General features: G+C 46.5%; 1 protein-coding gene across 2 annotated transcripts; it reads right to left on the reverse strand.

Annotated features, from left to right (window-relative positions):
• Positions 1-849: 849 nt before the first annotated feature.
• SPART (spartin) lies at positions 850-24,625 on the reverse strand. 2 transcript variants are annotated; one of them, XM_084268682.1, is made up of 10 exons: positions 24,532-24,625; positions 17,823-18,662; positions 15,848-16,045; positions 14,714-14,818; positions 11,876-12,005; positions 9,821-10,015; positions 7,891-8,049; positions 7,722-7,812; positions 2,680-3,474; positions 850-1,094 (listed from the first exon to the last, which is right to left on the reverse strand). In XM_084268682.1, exons 2-9 carry the CDS (start codon positions 18,651-18,653, stop codon positions 3,288-3,290), a joined length of 1,896 nt encoding a protein of 631 aa, XP_084124808.1. In that variant the 5' UTR covers positions 18,654-18,662; positions 24,532-24,625; the 3' UTR covers positions 850-1,094; positions 2,680-3,287. The 2 variants fall into 2 exon arrangements, with proteins under 2 accessions (XP_084124808.1, XP_084124809.1); XM_084268683.1 differs by lacking the exon at positions 14,714-14,818.
• Positions 24,626-25,030: the final 405 nt, after the last annotated feature.

The raw sequence follows: 25,030 nt of genomic DNA on the forward strand, positions 1-25,030 counted from the left end.
ACCTTTGGGTTATGTGAAGGCAATGAACAGCTAGAGTTGCTTAAAAGCAAGCTAGAACAGATTCTGAAGACAGATGTTTGGATTATAAACCAATTTTTACAAAGAAGTGGTTATTTCTGTAGGACCAGTGACTAGGATGTGGTGACTGACAAGGGGAAACGGGGATGTTGTGTATTTTTGTTTTACAGGAGTCTTTGCTATAGTCTGCTATGGTACATTTATAGCCAAATGGGTGAGATACAGATTGGGTAAGTGGGAAATGAGGTCAGTGGAAAATTGGCTGGGTCATCAGGCCTAAAAGTGTGATGATCAGCGCTCTGACTGCCTGACTCTGGGATCAGAGGAGGCTGAGGGGAGACCTTCTCCCCACCTACAACTACCTGAAGGGAGGGTGCAGAGAGGTGGGCGATGGTCTCTTCAGCCAGGGGACAGGAGATGGGACAAGGGGCAATGGCATGAAGCTGTGCCAGGGCAAGGACAGACTGGACATTAGAAACAAATGTTTTCCTGACAGAGTTGTCAGGGCTGGAACAGGCTGCCCAGGGAGGGGGTTGAGTCACCTTCCCTGGATGTGTTCAAAAGAAGGGTAGATGAGGTACTTAGGGATCTGGTTTAGCTTAGGATGGGAATGGTTGGACTTGATGATCTTCAAAGGTCTCTTCCAACCTTGTGATTCTGTGATCAATACCCCAGGCAATACCCTTAATTCTTCATTAGCAACCTGGAAGGCTGAGCACACTCTCAGTAGGTTCGCCGGTGACGATGGATGGAGGGGAGCAGTCTTTGCACTCACTGATCTGTACAGTAGCCTCACGTCATAAAAAGGACAAAGCAGATTAAGCACTTTTAGTTTCATCTTTATTTCCATAAACCAAAGCTACACTTCAAGTGGTTAGATCCTTTTCTTCACATTTCCTACCCTAAGTACACACCCAAAATGTGCACCTATTTCCACTCTAACACACCTCAGCTGTTGCTGTGTTTTCCCAGTCCAGCACAAATACCATTTCCTCACAAGCATCTACAGTTATTTTCTCCATGTACATGAAATGGATTTAACTTGCAAGTTGGTGGTGGTCTGTTTGCTGCAGGTCCTGCCAGGATTAGAATGTGCAGCAGCTTTAAAACTCAGTAGTGAACCGTTAAGTAAGTAGCAGCATAAAAGCATCTCGAGGGTTCTACATGTGGAGTTACATCATGCTGCAGCCAGGAACAGGATGAAAAGCCTACACAGTAGCATCTATTCTATTCCACACACCCCCCTCTTCATTAAAAGGGTTTGTCTTCATACCCTTTAAAGATGTACCTTATGCAACTATGAATTTAATGGAATAAAGACACTGCCCTTTAGAACCACTTGAAAAAATACACATCTTCATTAGGAGGCTGTGATAAATCTTTCTGGATTGGCTGAAAAGTAAAGAATGCATAGAAGTTCCTAATGTCCTCTATAGGATGTTTTTTACAGAAAAAATACTTACCCTCTACATAAAAATCTAAATTTCAGAGGATCTTTGTTTATTCCTTATGGTGTCAACAAAAGGAGACATTTTTTCTTGATCTGTGAATACTGTCTTTCAGAAGCAATGCTTGTTATCTTTGGTTTGCTTACATGATGGATGGAAAAAAATACCATAGAATCACAAAATATCTGAGTTGGAAGGGACCCAGAAGGATCATCCACTCCAACTCTTGGCTCCACACAGTCCCAGCCAAGTCAGAGCATGGGACTGAGGGCATCGTCCAGATGCTTCTTGACCTCAGTCAAGCTCAGTGCTGTGACCACTTCCCTGGGGAGCCTGTGCCAGTGCCTGACCACCCTCTCAGTAATGAACCTCTTCCTAATATCCAATCTAAACCTCCCCTGTCACAGCTACGTGCAGTTCTCTTGGGTTCTATCACTGGTCACCAAAGAGAGGAGATTGGTGTCTGCCCCTTCGCTCCCCCTCGTCAGGAAGCCACAGACCATGCTGAGGTCTCCCCTCAGCCTCCTCTTCTCCAGGCTGAACAAACCAAGGGACTTCAGCCTCTTCTCACAAGACTTCCCCTCCAGACCCTTCCCCATCCCTGTTGTCCTCCTCTGGACACTCTCCAATAGTTCTGTGTCCCTCTTGTCCTGTGGCCCCCAAACCTGCACCCAGCACTCGAGGTGAGGCCGCAGCAGCGCAGTGCAGAGCAGGACAATCCCCTCCCTGGACTGGCTGGCCATGCCCTGCTGGATGCACCCCAGGATAGGGTTGCCCCTCCTGGATGCCTGGACACACTTAACCAAGACCCCCAAATGCCTCTCAGCATGGCTGGCATCCAGCATCTGACCCCCCAGGCTGTAGGCACAGCCAAGGTTCTCCCTTCCCAGGTGCAGAACCTGGTCCTTGCCCTTGTTAAACTTCATGAGGTTGGTGACTGCCCAGCTCTCTGATCTGTCCAGGTCTCTCTGTAAGGCTCCTCCACCTTCAACAGAGACAACAGCTCCTCATGATTTTGTGTCATCTGCAAACTTACTCAAGACACCCTGGAGTCCTGTGTCCAGGTTCTTTATGAAACTCTTAAAAATAACTAAGCCTAAACTGGGAACCCCACTAGTGACTGGTGGCCAGCCAGCTGTAACCCCCTTCACTATCACCCTCCAGGCCCGACCCTTCAGCCCACTGCCAAAATATTTTAGAGAAGAATAAATACCTAGTTACCTGAGGTTCATCTTTCATTTCTTCTAACATGAACTTTGGATAAGATTAGCTGTTTGGTAGCTGAAAAGGGAAATTCTCTACAAAACAATGAGACACAAAGCTTATCTTAATAGTGCATATTAAGTAGGACAAGGCTGTTTTAATAAAGCTACTTCTTAAAGTTAGTTAGAAAACAAAACTAGTAATCCAATTTATTCCAGAATTAGTAATCCTACTTGTTTAGTATCACCACTTCCTTGAGAAATATAAAGAATTACAAAAATATTCACAATAGTATTTCTACATTAATCTGTTATGCCATAATGTATTTTGAAAAAGTGCTTACAGAGGCAGGTTTATTAACTGCAAACTGAGATCCCTGCAGTTGCTGAAAGCCCCAATCCAGTTGTTTAAAACCCTTGCTCCAAACAGAACAGGGAGTAAAAACAACTTTCATTTTTCCTTCTGTGAAGGCCCCTCCCTACTTTCACATTTTCACGTCCAAGTGAGTGACAGTTGCTTGAAAAGTGGTGTGATTTGTGTTAAGCTGCAGATCAGACAGGTAGTTACTTCTACATAGGAAGTTTCATCTCTAAGGCTTTGAGAAACAGTTCATGGCTTTCATTTTTTCTCCTTCTTCTCACTATCCAGTACTTTATACTCATCTAACACAGCGTGGCCAGTTTCCTTTGCAGTTCTCTTCACAACAGCCTTGATCCCCAGGTGGTCGATGTTAAATGCTGTCACCCCCACATTGAGTGCAGAATTCACAGCGTTGTCTGTAGCACGGCCAGCATCGTCTCCATACCTGCAGGAAGAGAGCAGGGTTGTAGGTATCTATAACTGGACTGTTCTCTTCACCAGGATTCTTTGGGAAGCAAAAACTGAAGCGTTACCAAGGACAAGCAAGAAGCACACAGCCCAAATGTCTGAAGAACAGCATTAGAAATCACCAAGCCATCTGAGCAAGGGCTGCTCCTCTATCAGACAGATGAGTCTCTAAAGATATCAATATGCTTCTGCCCTTACCCCTCTAAACCTTCCAGTCCTTCTCCCTCCTTCCCCTCTGGTTCTGAAGACAACAGTAGATGGCTTATCTACAGAAGCCTAAGATGTGGGAGGGCAGCTGTGCACAATTACCCCGAAGTACTTAGTCACCTAAGTTTTTTAGGTAGAACTCCTAGTAACCTCTATTCCCCCTGTAGGTCCTCACAACTAGACCCTTGTACCTGCTAAATGTGAGGCCACCCCTCGAGTGCTGGGTCCAGTTCTGGGCTCCTCAGCATCAGAAGGACATTGAGGGCCTGGAGTGAGTGCAGAGAAGGGCAACCAGGCTGGGGAAGGGGCTGGAGGGCAAATCCTCTGAGGAGCAGCTGAGGGAGCTGGGGGTGCTGAGCCTGGAGAAGAGGAGGCTGAGGGGAGACCTTGTCCCCACCTACAGCTACCTGAAGGGAGGTTGTAGAGAGGTGGGCAATGGTCTCTTCAGCCAGGGGACAGGAGATGGGACAAGGGGAAATGGCATGAAGCTGTGCCAGGGCAGGGACAGATTGGACATTAGAAACAAATGTTTTCCTGACAGAGTTGTCAGGGCTGGAACAGGCTGCCCAGGGAGGGGGTTGAGTCACCTTCCCTGGATATGTTCAGAAAAAGGGTAGCTGAGGTACTTAGGGATCTGGTTTAGCTCAGGATGGGAATGGTTGAACTTGGTGACCTTCCAAGGTCTTTTCCAACCTTGTGATTCTGTGATTCTCAGTCTGTACCACGTGTGGAGGCACTGAAGAAGAGCAAACACTGTCCTGCCTTCTCACCTCTTACAGAAGAAGGGATTGAAATCACCTCAGGCATATTTTTTCCTCTGCTGCTCCCACCACTGCCAGAGCAGTGCTTGGGCAGTACTCACCCAGTATCTCTTCTCCTCTGTCTACATGGCATAATACAATACTGTGTCTGGTGTAACAGCAACACACTGACATGCTAATCCAAAAGCAAACTCAGTGAGGCACTGCATTGCTGTGCTCAAGCAAATTAACCCAGACAGTCTAACAGGTCTCCTGGGTACAGGGAATTGCTGACACAACTATGCTTATAAGCTGCAGGTAGCAAGGCCTCTGCAGAAAAATCCATTATGCAGTGAAAACTTAGCTGAAGTAACCTGGAATCAATAGAGTGGCAAAGGGGAAGAGGCAGTTGGGGGGAAGGAAAATTGCACAAACCCCCAAAGGGCTCAAAGGTATCTTGAGGATTTGTTGAAAATTACTAAGAGATTAAAAACTTCTGGTCTCTCCACTGCACTGTGGGTCCAGCTTCTGTAGGTTTTAGGGGGCAAGGCAGCAGTCTCCTGTTAATTACTGTAGCATGAAGAACACATCTACACCAGTAAGAGAACATTCTGAAGAAGGACAAGAGAAAGGAGAGAGCAGTAACTCCCAACTGTTCCAGACAGCCAGACACTTCCCCGGAGAGCACTGTAATCAGACAAACCAGGCCAAAGGGAAGGATTTCTGTCAGGATCAGAATTCCAGCTGTTAGCAGTTACTTCTCCCTCGTGCTTTTTAAGCCCAGAGATTGCTTAAGGACCTCAAAATAAGGCTAGGGAGAAGCACAGAATATCAAAAAGTCAAAAAACTCTATTGTGTTATCAGTACAGCAGACATGGCATTAACAGCTGGAAAAAAGAACAAATAAAAGAAGTAGTGCTTGTGTTTTGTTTTTAGTTCTCTGATAGAGCAACAGCCATGAATCACTAACAGCTGATTCACAGGTCACAGAATGAATCTCACAGCACAAGTGCAGCATTTGTCAATGTGATCACTTGTTTTCACTTCAGGAGCATGACAGGCCAGTTGTATGTAACATCTGTAGAACAGGGAACCTCATTTACAGTAACCCTGTAGCTAATCCAGTACTTAGACTAACCATTTCATCTGGTAACTGTTTTAACTGGGATTTCAGTTTGTCTGCCTTGGTTGCATGATTTGTAACTGCAGCCAAGTTTTAGCCAGGTTTTCTGTTGATTCAGAGGCACTGTAATGATGCTCCTTCTGCTTTGTTTAGATTAAGTGGAATTCAGCTCATTCTCTGAAGCATTTAGAGTTGCAGAAATCTTTGTCACCAAATCAAAAGAACAGCTTCCAAAAGAGATATTATGTAGAATTTAAATTTATATAGATCTAAATATCAAATATAAAACACCAGCCTAGAAGGGCAACCAGGCTGGGGAAGGGGCTGGAGGGCAAATCCTCTGAGGAGCAGCTGAGGGAGCTGGGGGTGCTGAGCCTGGAGAAGAGGAGGCTGAGGGGAGACCTTCTCCCCACCTACAACTACCTGAAGGGAGGTTGTAGAGAGGTGGGCGATGGTCTCTTCAGCCAGGGGACAGGAGATGGGACAAGGGGCAATGGCATGAAGCTGTGCCAGGGCAGGGACAGGTTGGACATTAGAAACAAATGTTTTCCTGACAGAGTTGTCAGGGCTGGAACAGGCTGCCCAGGGAGGGGGTTGAGTCACCTTCCCTGGATGTGTTCAAAAAAGGGTAGATGAGGTACTTAGGGATCTGGTTTAGCTCAGGATGGGAATGGTTGGACTTGATGATCATCAAAGGTCTCTTCCAACCTTGTGATTTTGTGAAAAGGTTTTCAATTGTATTCTAATTAACTGCAACATTTAATTACTTATTCTTTTTCACTTTTAGTGGCTGTTGACTGCTGATCTCCATGTTTCTTATTTCTATATCTGAAACAAAAACACTAATGTGAGTACCAGTACAATACCTCCCCTCACCCCTCCAGAAACCAAACATGAGCAATAAACACCACTGACTGGAACTTCACAATCTTGCCTCCTATTTGAAAGGCATCACCACACAACCCCAAGTGCCAATCCACTTCATACTACATGCTGACATTTACTTGGATTACTCTCTGCTAGTAGCATGTGTGTACTTTCAGGAAGCCTTTTTAACAACTCTCTTGCTACACTTATCCACCCCATTATCCCATTTAACTTACATCCTCCTGCTTACACTCCACCTTCTCATACCTAAGGCACTGTTTGTGCAGAGTGCATGTCACACATTCTGCAGTTCTTTCAGTACATTAGTGCCAATATTACTGCCAACCATAGGCAACATGAGATGAACTGACCCCACCCCCCATTCCCCATCTCCCTGTGCTACCAAGGGAAAGGAGGCAGAGAAACTGGAAGGCAAGTTGAGCCAGGGAAGAAGGGAGCTGTGGGGATGGGTGTGTTTTTTAAGATTTGGTTTATTTCTCATTACTTAACTCTGATTTGATTGGTATAAATTAAATTAATTTTCCCCAAGTTGAGTCTGTTTTGCCTGTGATGGTAATTGGTGAGGAATCCCTCCCTTATCTTGACCCATGAGCCTTTCATGGCATCTCCTCTTCCTTGCCCAGCTGAAAGGGGGGAAATGACAGAGCAGCTTTGATGGGCACCTGGCCTCCAGCCAGAGTCAACCCCCTACAACTTTGTTCTTATCATCTTAGTAACATCACCTTAATCCCAAAAGTTACTTCCTCCATTACCTTTCCTAATAACATCTGTATTTTACAAGTCAAGGTTATCCCATGATTGCTCTTCACACCTTTGATTTCCTTACACAATTCTCTTTTTTCTTCCCCCTCACTTTACTCAGACCTACTGATAGATGAAGTTGTTCCATTTTTCTTAAATTTAGCTAAGTTGACATAAATTCAGGATCAAGACTGAGAAGTTTAAAGTAGTAACTTTTTCCATAATGTCTTCATAATGTAGAGCAAAGATGTAAATCTGAACATTATTTGTAACATAGCCTGAAGCTGTAATGCTTGTAGAAGAGAGCTAAAAAAATACTTACCACAATCATTTACTCATTTCATATTTTTACTTACAGGAGATGCTCATTACTGTGCATTTAGCAGCTTATCATGTGCTGCATAATCAGAGCAAGGCACAATTTCAGTAAGTTTCCCTTCACCTTTATAAGGTTTTCTTTTTGCTAGTGTTCAAACACAATGACAGTATGTTGTAGAAAAGGAAACCAGTAAAACCAGAACTTACTTGTGTTTCACAGTTTTCACAGTCTCAGTTGAAACACTCTTAGCAATGCACTTAGCTGCACTTTCTAAACCTTGCCACACTGTTGAAAACCCTGTAAAAACAGACAACTTATTTGAGTCCACAGCTTTGAAAAGTATGCAATTAAAAAAGCACAAGGAAATTTTATTACCTTGAACTCCACTTGCTGCTACCACCAGAGCACCATCAAAAGTGGATTTGCCATCTTTGTCTTTCTTCAGGGATTCTGGAACTAATTTGCTGCCATGCTTCTTGACGTGTGGAGCCAGCTCCTTTCCAACACAGCTCGCTATAGAACACACTCCCTCAACTACCAGAAGACAAGAGTATGCACATGATTTAGTTAGAACACAGAACAGCCTTGTGTTGAAGTCCTTACATGTAACTGAAAGTTTCACCCAAGTCTTAGGTGCTGTTTCTATTTAAATAAGCTTATTTGAGAGTCACACTTGAATCCACTTTTAAGTGCCCAACTGATAATCACCCTTACTTTTCAACTTCTACACAGCTCCAAGTCAAAATCAAGGTTGTTCTTGCAGCTAAAAAACCCTTCAGAAGAAACACATACACATCACAAACTCTTAATTTCAAGACACAGTGTCTATTGTTTTATTATCCCCAACCTGCAGAGAGGGAACAAGCTGTGTTTCTTTTTTGACCTGTCTTCTGAAGAAGTTTTTCTTACAATTACTTCAGCCCTTCAGATTAAGTTCTGTAACATCCAGCCCAATTTGCTTTTAAACTCAGATGAGTCACTAGGCACTGCATATAAACATTAATGCAAATAAGTAACAGAAGGAAGCTACTGAAAGCTGCTAGGGTTACCAAGCCCCTCTGAACACTAAGCTATTTCTATCTGGAAGTTTACAGAGTGTAGCAGACTCTGTTGCAGGTGTGTGTATTTAAAAACACACACGCACAGGTTCTCTAGTGGTACAGTATGTCCCTGAGTAGCCAATGACAGAACAGCTTTTAAAATACATGCTTATCAATTTAAGAAGAAAGAAAGGGCTCAGTCCTGTGTCCAGTCTTGTTCAACATCTTTATCAATGTCCTTGATGAAGGGATTGAAGCTCCCTCAGTAAGTTTGCAGATGACACTAAACTAGGAGGAAGTGTTGATCTGCCTGAGGGTGGGGAGGCTCTTCAGGGGGATCTGAACAGACTGGACCCATGGGCTGAGACCAACGGGATGAAGTTTAACAAGGCCAAGTGCAGAGTGCTGCACATGGGACAGAACAACCCCCTGCAGCGCTACAGGCTGGGGGAGACTGGCTGGAGAGCTGTCAGGCAGAGAAGGACCTGGGGGTGTTGGGTGACTGCAGGCTGAATATGAGCCAGCAGTGTGCCCAGGCGGCCAAGAAGGCCAATGGCATCTTGGTTTGTACCAAAACCAGTGTGGCCAGTAGGTCTAGGGAAGTGATTGTGCCCCTGTACTGGGCATTGGTGAGGCTGCACCTCGAGTGCTGGGTCCAGTTCTGGGCTCCTCACCATCAGAAGGACATTGAGGTCCTGGAGCGAGTGCAGAGAAGGGCAACCAGGCTGGGGAAGGGGCTGGAGGGCAAATCCTCTGAGGAGCAGCTGAGGGAGCTGGGGGTGCTGAGCCTGGAGAAGAGGAGGCTGAGGGAGACCTTCTCCCCACCTACAACTACCTGAAGGGAGGTTGTAGAGAGGTGGGCGATGGTCTCTTCAGCCAGGGGACAGGAGATGGGACAAGGGGCAATGGCATGAAGCTGTGCCAGGGCAGGGACAGATTGGACATTAGAAACAAATGTTTTCCTGACAGAGTTGTCAGGGCCTGGAACAGGCTGCCCAGGGAGGGGGTTGAGTCACCTTCCCTGGATGTGTTCAAAAAAAGGGTAGCTGAGGTACTTAGGGATCTGGTTTAGCTCAGGATGGGAATGGTTGGACTTGATCTTCAAAGGTCTTTTCCAACCTTGTGATTCTGAGATTCTGTGATCTGTGATCACTGGATTTCATCAGGTCAGACCCTGCTCTAGCTCACTGGCAAGAGAAACCAGGTATCATTTTACAGAACATTCAAGGCAAAAATGTAATATACTGGGAGATGGAAATGTTTACCCAAGAACTGGCTGACTTTGACAGCCCCTCCAGTAGCCTGTTTGGCGACATGAAGCCCCTTGGCTACAGTCGGGTTGACTTCCAGGGGCTTTTCTTCCGGCTGAATGTGCTCCCGCAGTTTAGAGGCTCCCTTGTGGATGGCTTTCCCAGTATATTCTGCTCCTTTTATTAGGCCCCAGCTCACCCAAGATGCACCTGCAAGGCAAAAACTGTGTTTCTCAGAACATACAATGTTATAGACAACGATTCCTACAGCTGTCCCTCCTCTGCAACACTGGCTTTAGAAACATCCCTGTTCACACACTCTGCAATGTGGCTCTGTCCTGAATGGGCCACCATGAATCCCTGCAGTGATTTGTGCCCCTACACCACCCAGGTTTGCTCCAGTCACTTGATTTAATAGTGCCAACCCTCATCCAAATGCAAGCTTAATGCAGCAACTCAGGTTTTTAATAGATACCCAAACTCCAGTGGGGTCAAACATGACACACTGGTACATCTCAAAGGCTGAGGGTGCTGGGGCTGTTCAGCCTGGAGAAAAGAAGACTAAGGGGGGACCTTATGAATGTTTATAAATATCTGAAGTATGGGATGCAGGGGGAATGGCCAGCCCCTTTTCAGTGTCTGTGGAGACAGGACAAGGGGCAATGGCTGCAAGTTGGAGCACAGGAAGTTCCACACCAACATGGGGAAGAACTTTTCCCCAGTGAGGGTGCCAGAGCCATGGGACAGGCTGCCCAGGGAGGTGGTGGAGTCTCCATCTCTGGAGAGATTCCAGCCCCGTCTGGACGCCTGTCTGTGCAATATGAGCTGGGGAGCTGCTTTGGCAGGGGGGTTGGACCCCGTGAGCTCTCCAGGTCCCTTCCAACCCCTGTGATTCTGTGATCTCAATGCTGGTAGCATTCTGAAAACGTACAAGTCAACCCTCTAGCAAGATTCATATTTACTGCAATTTGGCAGTGATCATTAGTATATTCCAAAGGTTCCCAGAGGGGGAAAAATAAAAGAGTTTATCTGCAGAAATCACAATAGATCCCTGCTTTAACAGAACTGCTCACACAGGAGTAAAATGGTTCTATCGCAGTGGTTTGAGTCACAGAGGATGGACTGGAGAGGAAGGATGGAGAGCTGTCAGGCAGAGAAGGACCTGGGGGTGTTGGGTGACTGCAGGCTGAATAGGAGCCAGCAGTGTGCCCAGGCGGCCAAGAAGGCCAATGGCATCTTGGCTTGTATCAAAACCAGTGTGGCCAGTAGGTCTGGGGAAGTAATTGTGCCCCTGGGCTGGGCACTGGGGAGGCTGCAGCTGGAGTGCTGGGTCCAGTTCTGGGCTCCTCAGCATCAGAAGGACATTGAGGTCCTGGAGTGAGTCCAGAGAAGGGCAACCAGGCTGGGGAAGGGGCTGGGGGGCAAATCCTCTGAGGAGCGGCTGAGGGAGCTGGGGGTGTTGAGCCTGGAGAAGAGGAGGCTGAGGGGAGCCCTTCTCCCCACCTACAACTACCTGAAGGGAGGTTGTAGAGAGGTGGGCGATGGTCTCTTCAGCCAGGGGACAGGAGATGGGACAAGGGGCAATGGCATGAAGCTGTGCCAGGGCAGGGACAGATTGGACATTAGAAACAAATGTTTTCCTGACAGAGTTGTCAGGGCTGGAACAGGCTGCCCAGGGAGGGGGTTGAGTCACCTTCCCTGGATGTGTTCAGAGAAAGGGTAGCTGAGGTACTTAGGGATCTGGTTTAGCTCAGGATGGGAATGGTTGGACTTGATGATCTTCCAAGGTCTTTTCCAACCTTGTGATTCTGTGATTCTGTATCCTAACATGCAGTCAAATGAGAGGCCTGAGCAATCTGCCATGTACAAGACTGTTGGCAATGGATTTAAATTCTGCACTTCTGTTTTTTTACAGAACCCATCATGTCCTCTTTAGGTGATCACAGGTGGATCTGGTGAACAACTGCTTCTGACCACCTGACTTCTACAGGCAGTTAGGTGAAAATACTCAAATGCTACTCACATCATAATGTTTTTACATTCAGCACAGTCTGCTTATTGCAACAGTACCTGACAAGATTCCATGGGCAACCTTCTCACTCCATTCTGGCAGCTCTTTCCGGTTTTCCTCTCCTTCAGGTTGTGGTGGGATATGTACAGTTTGAGGCAAGTTAAACGCATCACCAGAGGCTTCTGCAGGCTAAGAAGTACAAGAAAACACCTGAGAACCTGCTTCACAGAGACATTTTATGACTCTATGATTTTACATCATACAGATCCATTACCAGAACGTGCTAATACTGTGTGTTCCTTGGGGAAGCACAGAGAAATTCAATGGAAATTTGTGAGTCAATTACTCCTGCACAGAAATACTTTCAGGAAAAGCTTACTGGACAGCTCAGCATTTTCTGTACCCTTTGTGCATCCAGTTACAATGAAAAGATTTGCAGGGCAACACAGCCCCATGGTCAAGTGACAAAGTAGGGAAAACTTACAGGACAAGTTAACGAGCAAAGGAGAGAAAAGATTTGTCCATCCATCATTTTTGTCTTCTCAGAGGGAAATCAACTCTGTTATTATTCAGTGTGGGAACTGCAGTCCAGCTGCTGTAAAAGAATGCAGCTGTTCTGATTGTTTTGCTCCTCATCCTTCTCTCCCAAGTTAAAAAATAAAGGAGATTATTCATTCTACGTGCTGTGGGTGCTTTTGCAGACTGGCACAGCCAAGGAACACATCAAGCTGTGCACGATACTGTTCCCCATTTAAAACTGGATGGGTAGGTACAGGGTGATTTCATGTCAAACACCAGAGTTTCTGGAGTAAACATTACTCATTCAAACTCAGCAACCACCACACAGCTCAGTCAGGATTTCTAAAAAGCATAATATCACTTTACACACTTCACAATGTGTAATTAAAATTTAATTAGAGAAAGAAAGAATTGTAAATTACTTAAGAGTTTGGTTGGGATTCTGTTTAAGACTTGGCCAAAGTAAAAGAGTAAACATTTCAATGACTGAAAACGCTGCTAGTTATTGAGGGGCAGTAAGAAAACCCTTTTTGTTTAGTCTAAAAGAGTCTAGATGAAAGCATTCAGAGCAGAAATAGAGACTAGAATACAGAAAAATAGAATATTTGCTATTGCATGGAAATTTCAGATTCCTCTGAAATATTTAATGGAAATAAAAACAGGGGATTGCACAAAGAGAGCTGTTACAGTAAACCAAAGCAAAAGCATCATGAACAGAAAAGAGTAGATAAAGCCTTGGAAAGTTAAGTTAACAATGTATAACTGTATATTATATAATACATATAACATATATAATATATTATATATATTATAATTATATAATATTATATATACATTGTATAATATATAATGTATATTATATATAACTGACTTATATTATCAATTTCTGCTTGCCAGCATTATGAAACCTCAAGTTTAAGAAAAGTCTTTAGCACGTGACCAAAACACTTTGGAGGCTGGGCAGGAGAAATGCCCTTAATACACAACTAGAACTAAAAATCCAACCAAAAACCTCAAGAAGTGTGCTCCAGACATAACTGTTACACCACAGTTTGTGTCATTATGCAGAAAAATACTCAACAAGACTTCTAAGGACTTTGCTAAAGAACAGAAATGGGTTCTCTAGTAAGAAAAGTGATGTTGTACTATAATCACATAAAATATACTTGTTAATTAGATCACAGAATCACAAGGTTGGAAAAGACCTTGGAAGATCATCGAGTCCAACCATTCCCATCCTGAGCTAAACCAGATCCCTGAGTACCTCATCTACCCTTTTTTGAACACATCCAGGGAAGGTGACTCAACCCCCTCCCTGGGCAGCCTGTTCCAGCCCTGACAACTCTGTCAGGAAAACATTTGTTTCTAATGTCCAATCTGTCCCTGCCCTGGCACAGCTTCATGCCATTGCCCCTTGTCCCATCTCCTGTCCCCTGGCTGAAGAGACCATCGCCCACCTCTCTACAACCTCCCTTCAGGTAGTTGTAGGTGGGGAGAAGGGCTCCCCTCAGCCTCCTCTTCTCCAGGCTCAACACCCCCAGCTCCCGCAGCCGCTCCTCAGAGGATTTGCCCTCCAGCCCCTTCCCCAGCCTGGTTGCCCTTCTCTGCACTCGCTCCAGGACCTCAATGTCCTTCTGATGCTGAGGAGCCCAGAACTGGACCCAGCACTCAAGGTGTGGCCTCACCAATGCCCAGTACAGGGACACAATTACCTCCCCAGACCTACTGGCCACACTGGTTTTGATACAAGCCAAGATGCCATTGGCCTTCTTGGCTGCCCAGGCACACTGCTGGCTCCTATTCAGCCTGCAGTCACCCAACACCCCCAGGTCCTTCTCTGCCTGACAGCTCTCCAGCCAGTCTCCCCCAGCCTGTAGCGCTGCAGGGGGTTGTTCTGTCCCATGTGCAGCACTCTACACTTGGCCTTGTTAAACTTCATCCCGTTGGTCTCAGCCCATGGGTCCAGTCTGTTCAGATCCCTCTGAAGAGCCTCCCCACCCTCAGGCAGATCAACACTTCCTCCTAGTTTAATGTCATCTGCAAACTTACTGAGGGAGCATTCAATATCCTCATGAGTACTAGATAACAAATCTATTAAGTGGCCATTAGACCAGGCTTTGAAATATTTCTGTTCTACCACAGAGATTTTAGAACTGCAGAAATTTGTTACTGATCTGCCACACGTTGCAGCCTCCAGTACCTGGACCAGCTCTTCACAAGCAAACAAAAAGCAACTCAAAATCTCCACTGGGCACAGTGCACATTGCTGCTTTCAACCAAGTTTGGGATCTCAGCAGATCTAACATATATTTCAGTGACCATTGTTTAATATGTTTTTTTTAACTATAACATTTTGGAATCACTGTCCTGGAATTTACCTGGACTTTGTGGCCAGACACCTCTTTAAATTTATCTTCAAATTGCGCTCTCTCACTTGCTGGGAGCTCTGAAGGTAACCCTACTCTCTCATGGGATCCTGGCACCTGTGACACCATACCAGGGAACATTAACAAAAACATGGGATTTTAGGACAACAAGGAGAGATCCAATCTGAACAGTTATACACACAAAAGATTACAAAATTTCCCTCCAAGTTCTGCACTGAAATATGAGAGGAGCCTGTAGGGCTTTTCCCTTTGATGTAAAAAAGCTGTGGCCTCCTGTGCTAGTGAGATTCCCTGCTGGGCTCACCAGGGATTGAGAACAGAACAGAACTTTGCCCACGTGGCACGTTGCAAACTGGTCCTTCATCCTCACTGTCTTGTCACTCAAGTCTTGGTGATTCAACAAGATTTGGTCTTTCATGAGAAGATACAGTCTGGCTATGAGCTTTTAAGTCGTTACTGATTGCTGCTCTTCCTGAACTCATGCTCCAGTGCTCTTACAGTAATGTTTTTCACCTTGTTTCCAGTCACTGCATCTTAATGCACCTTTCTTAAGATTATCATTTGTTTGGGTTGGTTTGTTGGGTTTTTTGGCTATTTTCACTATCTGTTAATATTTACTGCAACGAGGCATCATGTTTATCTATTTTGAGATGCCACTTGAAGGCAGATCTTTGAGGCACACACTATTTTCACAGGTTTTCTCTGAAGTAGCTTAATATTTTTGAACTGTAAACACATTTGGGCACAATATTCCACCAACAGTACCATTAAGACTCCACAGAGAGCCTCTGTGTGTGCACACAGGGGGAAAATAGTGGGTTTTCCTAAACAGAAAAATTCAATTTGAGTCTTCTGTCCTCTTTTGGAAAGCAGAGAAAATATTCAAAATAATCTCCAATTCCTCTCTGTGCTTAGAATTTGTTTTAAAATTTCTGTCCTCTCACCTCACTGAGCCTACTGTTTCATTACTAGGTTCCTTAATCTTGGTTACTTTTAGTTCTCACTGCTGAGCTTAACAAGCAAGACACAGAACTTGGTGGTTCTACAGAACTGAATCGAAGTGGGAGAATGTATTGATCATTTCTGCTTTCCCTATTGCTTTAGAAAGGCAGCCCAGGAATCTACCTGGATTCGAAGGTCAGACATCTGTTTTAAGAGATCCTCAAAGAGCTCTCTGTCAGCAGCTGGCAGCTCTGAAGACAGCACTACTCCCACGTAGGACCCTGGTATCTGCGACATCGTGTCAGGGAACATGTAGACTCCAGTATTGCAGCACAGGACAGGAGACTGGTTACACATTAGAGGATATAACCAGTCACAGACCTAGAAAAGATAAGTGCATAAAGGAATTGAAGGATGCTTTTAAAAAGAAAGGCAGGCAGGATGTACTGGTAAGCACCACAAAGCTGATTTTCCATAAAGTTTAGTAAGAAACATAAAAAAGCCTTGTGCCATCTGGAAAAAAACATGCATAAAGAACCCCAAAAGGAAACAAAACCCAAGCCCAAACTGAACAAACCACATGTGAAAACACCATTCCTGATTAGTTCTTGCAGCCCAACACAGAGGAAATACTGATTTACACAGGAGTGCAATTCAGACTGGTAGCCTCTCAACTCAGGTCCAGTCTTCAGGCCCCAGTGTAGAAGCAGATGTGGAAGTGCTGCCAAACAAGTCTGAATTCACCAACACCTGTAACGTCCTGAAGATCTCAGGACAGGTCTGTATGACAGGATAACCTATGGCTGTAACTGAAGACTGCTAATACAGGTAGGAGCAGCCCCAAAACCAGGAGAAGGTTCATTCTTTATTCCTCCAAATCTCCCCTTCACTGATTAGAACTAAACAACTAATCCTAGCAGCAACAGGGAGATCCAAAGTCAGCAACCTGATGGACACGTGGAACATGCCCACATGAAGCAAGCACAGACTAAGAACTTCAAATAATCTGTATTCTTTCTTTGTAGTTCAGAATCTGAACTAATACAGGCCCTCTCTCTTTCCATGAGCAGAGGGGTGGCAGCAGGGACAGGGAGAGGACTGTCCCTCTCTGCTCTGCCCTCCCCATCTGGAGTCCTGTGGCCAGAGCTGGGGCCCAACACAAGGAAGATGTGGGGCTGGTGGAGAGGGGTCAGAGGAGCCCCGGGGATGCTCAGAGGGCTGGAGCAGCTCCCCTACGGAGAGAGGCTGAGGGAACTGGGCTGGGTCAGCCTGGAGAAGAGAAGGCTCTGGGGGGGACCTCATTGCAGCCTTCCAGTCCCTGAAGGGAACATACAAACAGGAGGGGAATGGGCTTGTTAAAGGGCAGAGACTGGCAGGACAAGGGGGAATGGATTAAAACTAAAGGAAGGTTCAGATTAGATATTAGGGGGAAGTTCTTTACAGAGAGAGTGGTGAGGGGCTGGAAGGGGCTGCCCAGAGAGGGGGTGGATGCCCCGTCCCTGGAAGTGTTCAAGGCCAGGTTGGATGGGGCCCTGGGCAGCCTTGTGTAGCTCCAGGCTGAAGGTTGGTGTCCCTGCCTGTGGCAGGGGGGTTGGAGCTCTGTGATCCTTGGGGTCCCTTCCAACCCAGACCATTCTATGATTCTATGATTCTCACATTCCAAACTATCAGCTGTCCTAACTGCCGTACCTTGTGACTAGTTGAGACTGAAGTGGGTAGCACAAGCCCATTTTACCCTGACAAATTACAACAGGCAGATCAACAAGTCTGCTCTGTGTAAGGAACGGGAAGTTAATTTTATGGAATGAAAAGGCCAGTTAGATCAGCTCCTTTAGAAAATGGACTTCACCAAAACTGTTAGCAATTGAGAACCCTGGGAAGACAACAAGGTCATTTCCTCAGGAAAAATCATAAAAGCACTTATTTGCAGAAAAACATTTTCCCAACAGATTTCATAGTATCACATGCTGATTTCAGCTCAGAAAAGCAAGAACTTATGTCCTAGGGAGCTGCTTTGGTAGGGGGGTTGGACCCAATGATCTCTCGAGGTCCCTTCCAACCCCTACAATTCCGTGATTCTGTGATTCTAAGACTGCCTTTTAAAGTTCTATGACAGTTTCTGAAATATAATTAAAGGAGAAAATGATCTTTCTGTTACCTGGAGAAAGGCAGGTGGACGATTCTGGGACGTCGCACTGTCCGTATCCAAGAACTTCACGATGCGGAGATATCCAGGATATGAAGGAGCACTAACCTGCCCATCAGGAGTCACAAAGAATATCTGCACTCCCTGGGGAATCAAGATCAGCTCATCTGCATCCACTCCTAGGTTTTCAAGGGGGGGTGGCTGAGTACACTTACTGTAGTAGTCCTCACCCACAGAAGAGAACTCCCCGGAGTCTGTGCCGTAAGACACAGTGAAGTGGCCGTTGGTGGCTTGAGGAGTGTAGGCAGGAGGAGCTTCATTTGGCAGGCAAAGAGGTTTTGCAGGTGATGGGCTGGTAGCTGGTATTTGCCCCTGGCTCCCAGTTGCACCAATTCCATCTGCTGCTGGTGGCCGAGTGGGTACAAAGAGAGAGGCAGGGGCTGGGGGTCTTTCTGGCTTTTCTTTGGAAGGAATGGGTGGGTACAGCTTGGGCACCCCAGCAGGGGCACCCACTGCAGCAGGACTCCCTTGTACAGGGGGGCTGTTTTCTTCCAGAATGCCGAGTCGAGCGTAAACGTTTCGCAGAGTCTCCCTCATCTTCAGCTGCATTTGCCTGGCAGATTCCCACTGGGGCCCCACACACGCAGGGCCCTGCGATGGAACGCTGATCCCTCGGAGCAGGTGGTCAAGTCCTTGCTTGTAGTAATCTCTGGCCTCTTCCTTCTGACCCAGTTCATCTGTATTCAGACCTTTATTGATAAAAATAAAGGCTTTCCTGTATTCTTCATTAATAGCTTCTATACTTGCCTCTCCTTGCATAGCTGGATCCTGTAGCTGTTCCATCACTGCAAACTGGAATAGATTAACAAGAGAATTAACAGATGAAGCCAAACAAAGTTCCCCTCAGAATAAAATGTCTTCTAATTGGTTTCAAACACTATTTAGTGCTTGGTACCGTGTCTGACATGTTATCTCCTATTAACCATCAGATTTACAATACAGGATTCCAAGTCAGCAAGGAATTTAAGTCTGTAACTGTCACATCCAGTTACATCACAGACAGGTGTTTCTGAAAAAGTTCTGCATCAGAAGAGTATGGATATGCCAGAAATTAAAATGTCCATCTTAAAAAGTGTTAAAATTAGTACCAAATGGTGGAGTAAAAAAAAACAAACAAAAAACAAAACCCAAACTAACTTTTGTTTTGGTACCATTTAAAAAAAAATCTCTAAGGTATTAAAAAATTCAGTTACCATTTTTGTATGTTTAAACAAAGACTGAACTTACAAACTCAGTACATTTTTATTTCAGGGATTTAAGGGAAAGCAGTCAACAGATTTAAATCTTGACAGACTCAACAGACTTAAATAAATCTTGAAAGACTTCAGCATAAAACACAGAACTGGGAAGAAATACTTTGAACAGTGAAAGCTATGCCTTCCAACATAAAAGCAGGGAATTACTTATGTCCTTTACAGCATTTATCAAGTGAGAAAGAGGACTGGTGTTTTCTCTTCTTTGCTCCCCAGGTGGCAAAAACCTGGAGTACCAATATGTCCAAAAGGCTGCAGGTTCTATTTGTATTTTGAGATGTATTCCTTATATATATATGTCTATATTTCAAAAAATTAAGAGCAGAAGAGAATCCAATAGGTTTACTTGAACTTTAAAATGCATAAACAACACTATTTTAACCAACTGCAGGTCTGCAATCCTGGCCAAATGCAGCAAATGCAAATCAGTCTTGGACCAAGACAGCCAATGCGAAAAAATTCCAGTGAGGTTTTTGCTGGTCAGTGTTGAGAGGCACTGTCAGTTCAGAGAAATGAGAGTCATGCTCATGGACAACAAGAATAGGACACTATTTAAAAAAGAGACACCATGCATTTTAAAGAATGATTTTGATTTATACTGTAAACTGGATCTAAGCAAGGAGAAAATCTGGAGACATCTGTCAATCCCAGTGATTACAAGGGGGGATAAGTAAAATCCAAGGTGTGAAAAGAAAAATACTTCCATTATACATGCAGAGGCATTAATGCTCCTGGAGAGCAGCCCTGCTGAGAAGGACCTGGGGATTCTGGTAGATGAGAAGCTTCACATGAGCCAGCAGTGGCTCTTGCAGCTCACAAGGCCAATGGGATCCTGGGCTCCATCAGCAGAGGGGTGGCAGCATGGACAGGGAGGGGATTGTCCCTCTCTGCTCTGCCCTCATGAGGCCCCATCTGGAGTCCTGTGTCCAGAGCTGGGGCCCCAATACAAGAACTGTTGGAGAGGGGTCAGAGGAGCCACGAAGATGATCAGAGGGCTGGAGAAGAGCTCTGTGGAGAAGGACCTGGGGGTCTTGCTGGGTGACAGGGTGGCCATGAGCCAGCAGTGTGCCCTGGGGGCTGAGAGAGACAATGGGATCCTGGGGGCATCAGGAGGAGTGTGGCCAGCAGGTCACAGGAGGGGATCCTCCCCCTCTACTCTGCCCTGGTCAGGCCCCACCTGGAGTGTTGTGTCCAGTGCTGGGCTCCCTGGGATCAAACAGCCAGGGATCTCCTGGAGAGAGTCCAGAGGAGGGACAGAGATGATGAAGGGCCTGGAGCATCTCCCCTGGGAGGAAAGGCTGAGGGAGCTGGAGCTGTTCAGCCTGGAGAAGAGAAGACTAAGGGGGGACCTGATTAATGTTTATAAATATCTGAAGTGTGGGATGCAGGGGGAATCAGCCAGCCCCTTTTCAGTGTCTGTGGGGACAGGACAAGGGGCAATGGCTGAAAGTTGGAGCACAGGGAGTTCCACACCAACATGGGGAAGAACTTTTCCCCAGTGAGGGTGCCAGAGCCCTGGGACAGGCTGCCCAGGGAGGTGGTGGAGTCTCCATCTCTGGAGAGATTCCAGCCCCGTCTGGACGCCTGTCTGTGCAATATGAGCTGGGGAGCTGCTTTGGCAGGGGGGTTGGACCCCATGAGCTCTCCAGGTCCCTTCCAACCCCTGTGATTCTGTGATCCTTACATGAAAAATCATGGCATGTCTGACTATATTTTATGATCTAGGAGAACTGTTCTTCGGTTCCTACATCACTCACAAGATGTACATTACATTGGTTACTACATTTCCACATAATAATACTACATGAACCATTTACCACGTGCACAGTCAGATTACTTGCTAGCAAAAAGCCTGGGGACTTCCAAAGCACATTGTCTTCAGTCAACAATTGTATTTACTACATTCTTTTTAAGAAGGTTATAAGATAAAGCAAATTTGTCAGTAAAGAAGCCTGATTTTTAAATTGTTATAGGCTTCCACAACATAGAGAATGTTTGGAAGGTAAATAAAGACAGAGTTTAACCTAACATGACAGTTTACTTCTGTATGAGCAAAATTCTGGCATTTTTATTGCCTGTGAATCTTATTCTGTAAAAAGGCTTTCAGGAAAAAGTTCACCCAAGTGCAGTACCATGGGCAACTTGGATTTGGTTTTGCTGGGGGAGGATAAGGCAGAGGTACCTTCCATATTTCAAGTGATTCTTTTGCTAGCATGTAACAAGAGAGACCAGGTAAAATCCTGAAGTCATTGCTACGTTTCAACCTTTATAGAGAATTGTCACTATTCACTCCATGCTCACCATGCTGTCAGCACCACTGTTTGTGCTAAAGCTCAGCCTTTCTGAACACTGAAAAGGTCTGCAAAGAAAACAGAGATGTCAGCACCACCAGTGCAGACACAGCACTAGTGCACAGCCACGCATGGCAGAGGTACAGAAGCTGTCTCAGTGAGTCAGAAGAGTGGGGGGTTTGCAATTCCTCTCTGATTGATTGTTTGAAACATCCCAAGTTTGCAGTGCAATTCCCAAGAAACTGCATTTGGGTGGGAAAGTATTTGGAAAATGAGGAATTCGCAGTAGATGAGAAGTTCAACACAAGATAATTTAGCCTGAAGAGATGAATTTAATGAATTCTTATGAATTTATTAAAATAAATACACAAAATAATGGATATTATAAAGTAAATAAACCAAAGTGGATTGCTCCCTCACCATGCAAGAGAAGACATACTCTGAAATGGAACATTTCACTAGCAAGGAAGATGCTCAGTCATTATTGTTTTCAGTGTTTGATCTTAATGTAGTCCTTAAGTACCCTGCATGTTTTAGTATTTATCTGCAATCCATTTCTGTGCAATGCAGAATCTTATTTCCTCTACTCCAAAGCTGAAATGAATGGCAAAGCAGTATCACTAAGTCAGAGAATGCTGCAGAAAACGATCTTTGGCCCTACAACTGGTACAGATTGGCTCAGACCTGTACTACTTAGTGGTAAGTAAGACTTAGAGGAACTCCTCTTGGAGAAAGCTGGTCCATAACAGCCCTACAAAAAGAGCTACCATGCACATATAGAACAGACAGATACACACAGATAGAGACACATAGATAATCACACATCAATCCAGTGTTTCAGCTCCTTCCTTGGCCCTTTTTCCATCCACTGGGCCAGGTATACCCTGTGGTTTTAAGTGACTCAACCAAGGGAGGCAACAGAGAGTCTCCAGTTCAACCTGGTAATTGTAAGCTAACATCTCATGGCTGACCATACCCCTCCCCTGCAGCAGCAAACCCCACTTCATTAAAAAATAATGGATACCCAAAAAAAAACCCAAACAGCTCAGTGGTGGATATCACTGCCAGAAGGTAAACATGAAACCTAAAGCTCGTGAAGAGGATTAAATATCCTGAGTGACAGAGGTAGGACACTCTTTCCAACTCACTATTTTTGAAACCTGGGGGGTGTAGAGGAGGAAAAAGCAAAACCAAACCAACCCCCTTAATCCAAGAGCTCTTCCTATTGTCAACTGTTTTTTCTATCAGCTGCTGAAGATGAAAAGGATTTGGAACTCCCATGCAGGCAGAATGGTTTTAAGCCTTATTTCAGGAAAGAGCAATTAAGAAAGTATTAGTAACTTTCAAGAATTTAGAGAGCTCAATTAAAACCAAGACTATAAATGATTTAACCTAATAGAAGCCAGGCACTAGCTGATAAATTTACATGGGTTTTGCTTTGAGTTTACTTAAATTAGTTTGTTTAATGTTTGATTAAGTGGTAGCCTACTGTTAGTTTCTAAGCACCTGAGGCCAGATGATGTCCAAGACTAGACAACACTGAGTGATCTAACGTGGTTATTTTTACTTTCTTAAAATTACTCAAGTCTTCAGTAAACTCTCATCTTCTGACATTTCAACCTGCACCATCCTGTCAAGCTGGTAACCCAACACTCCCATTCACCCAGCCAGCAGCACGTCTGATTTTCTTCCCCTCAGTATTGCTGTTGTCTCAAGTTTTGGGGTATTTTTGTGTCCAAATAAATGGACTTTCTTCCTGACTCCCTGGTCTGCATTTCCATCACACTCTGTCAGTGCAGAGCTTTCAGGTTTCAAGTGCCTTCTTGGCACATGTGTGAAAACAAAGTGAGACACCAGCAGGGCAGGTACTTCCCCACACCCAGCTCCTGCCTGGCACTTCCACTCTTCCCAGTCTTGGAGTACAATGACATCACCACTATCTACCATCCTGTGGGCAGGTCATCACAGGAAATCTACTGTTACGTAAGGTTGCTAATCAACACTTTCTCATTAGCAGCGTACTGACCAGTTTCTGATCACTGCCAACAGATTATCCACAGAATCACAAGGTTGGAAAAGACCTTGGAAGATCATCAAGTCCAACCATTCCCATCCTGAGCTAAAACAGATCCCTAAGTACCTCATCTACCCTTTTTCTGAACACATCCAGGGAAAGTGACTCAACCCCCTCCCTGGGCAGCCTGTTCCAGCCCTGACAACTCTGTCAGGAAAACATTTGTTTCTAATGTCCAATCTGTCCCTGCCCTGGCACAGCTTCATGCCATTGCCCCTTGTCCCATCTCCTGTCCCCTGGCTGCAGAGACCATCGCCCACCTCTCTACAACCTCCCTTCAGGTAGTTGTAGGTGGGGAGAAGGTCTCCCCTCAGCCTCCTCTTCTCCAGGCTCAGCACCCCCAGCTCCCTCAGCCACTCCTCAGAGGATTTGCCCTCCAGCCCCTTCCCCAGCCTGGTTGCCCTTCTCTGCACTCGCTCCAGGACCTCCCTGTCCTTCTGGTGCTGAGGAGCCCAGAACTGGACCCAGCACTCCAGCTGCAGCCTCCCCAGTGCCCAGCCCAGGGGCACAATCCCCTCCCCAGCCCCACTGGCCATGCTGGGTCTGGCACAAGCCAGGATGCCCTTGGCCTTCCCTATGCAAACGAGTCCTTTCCAAAAAGGCCAAACACACGGAGTTTCCCAAGTATCGTGACAAATAAACTCGGCTTCACAGGTCACAGTGAAGATTGGCTGGCCCGGTCACACCACACCCACCCACACACACCCCCCCCCAGCCCTCCCAGCAGCGGCCTGGGACTCCCAGCCCCTTCGGAAGCCGCCTGACCGTGCCGCGGGGCTCCACACATGCCGACCGGCCTCAGGCGCTGAAGGGCAGGAGCCACCCGGGCCGCTCCCAGCACCCGCCAGGCCCACCTAGGCCCGTGTTCCGGCCCCGCGCCGCCTCCGCAGCTACCCCGCCCGGCGCGGAGGGCAGCGCCGCCTCCGCTCTCGATACCGACCGCGACTGCCCGGGAGCGGCCGAGGCGGCGGCCGTGCCACGGCGCCCACCCCCCGCCAACCGCCCGCCAGCCAGCCCGCCCCGGCCGAACGCCCCCGCCTCACCGTAACCTGCCGGGCCGGGCCCACCTGAGCCCCGCCAGCCCGGGAGGATCGGGCCGCGCTCACCGAGCCAGTCCCGTCTCGCCTCTCCGCCTCCCAGCCCGGCCCGGCCCAGCTGATCCACCGCCCCCCCCTCCGCCCTCCGCCTCCCCGGGTCAGGCGGCAGCGGGCGGGGCCGGCGCCTCTGACGCGGGGGGAGGGGCGCGCGGTCCGGCGGTGGCCGCTCGGCAGTCAGCGGCCCCGCGCGGGATTTTCGGCGGGAAAGGACCCCAAAGACCGCCGAGTCCCAACACCCCCCTCCCCCCCGCCGCCATGGGCAGGGGCACCCTCCATTAGACCAGGTTGCCCAAAGCCCCATCCAGCCTGGCCTTGAACCCTGCCAGGGACGGGGCAGCCACAGCCGCGCTGGGCAGCCTGTGCCAGGGCCTCACCGCCCTCACAGGGAAGAATTTCTTCCTCATATCTAATATAAATCTCCCCTTTTTCAGCCGACGGCCATTGC

This window comes from Gallinula chloropus (assembly GCF_964237585.1).
Source record: "Gallinula chloropus genome assembly, chromosome: 1".
In the NCBI taxonomy this organism is placed as follows: Eukaryota; Metazoa; Chordata; class Aves; order Gruiformes; family Rallidae; genus Gallinula; species Gallinula chloropus.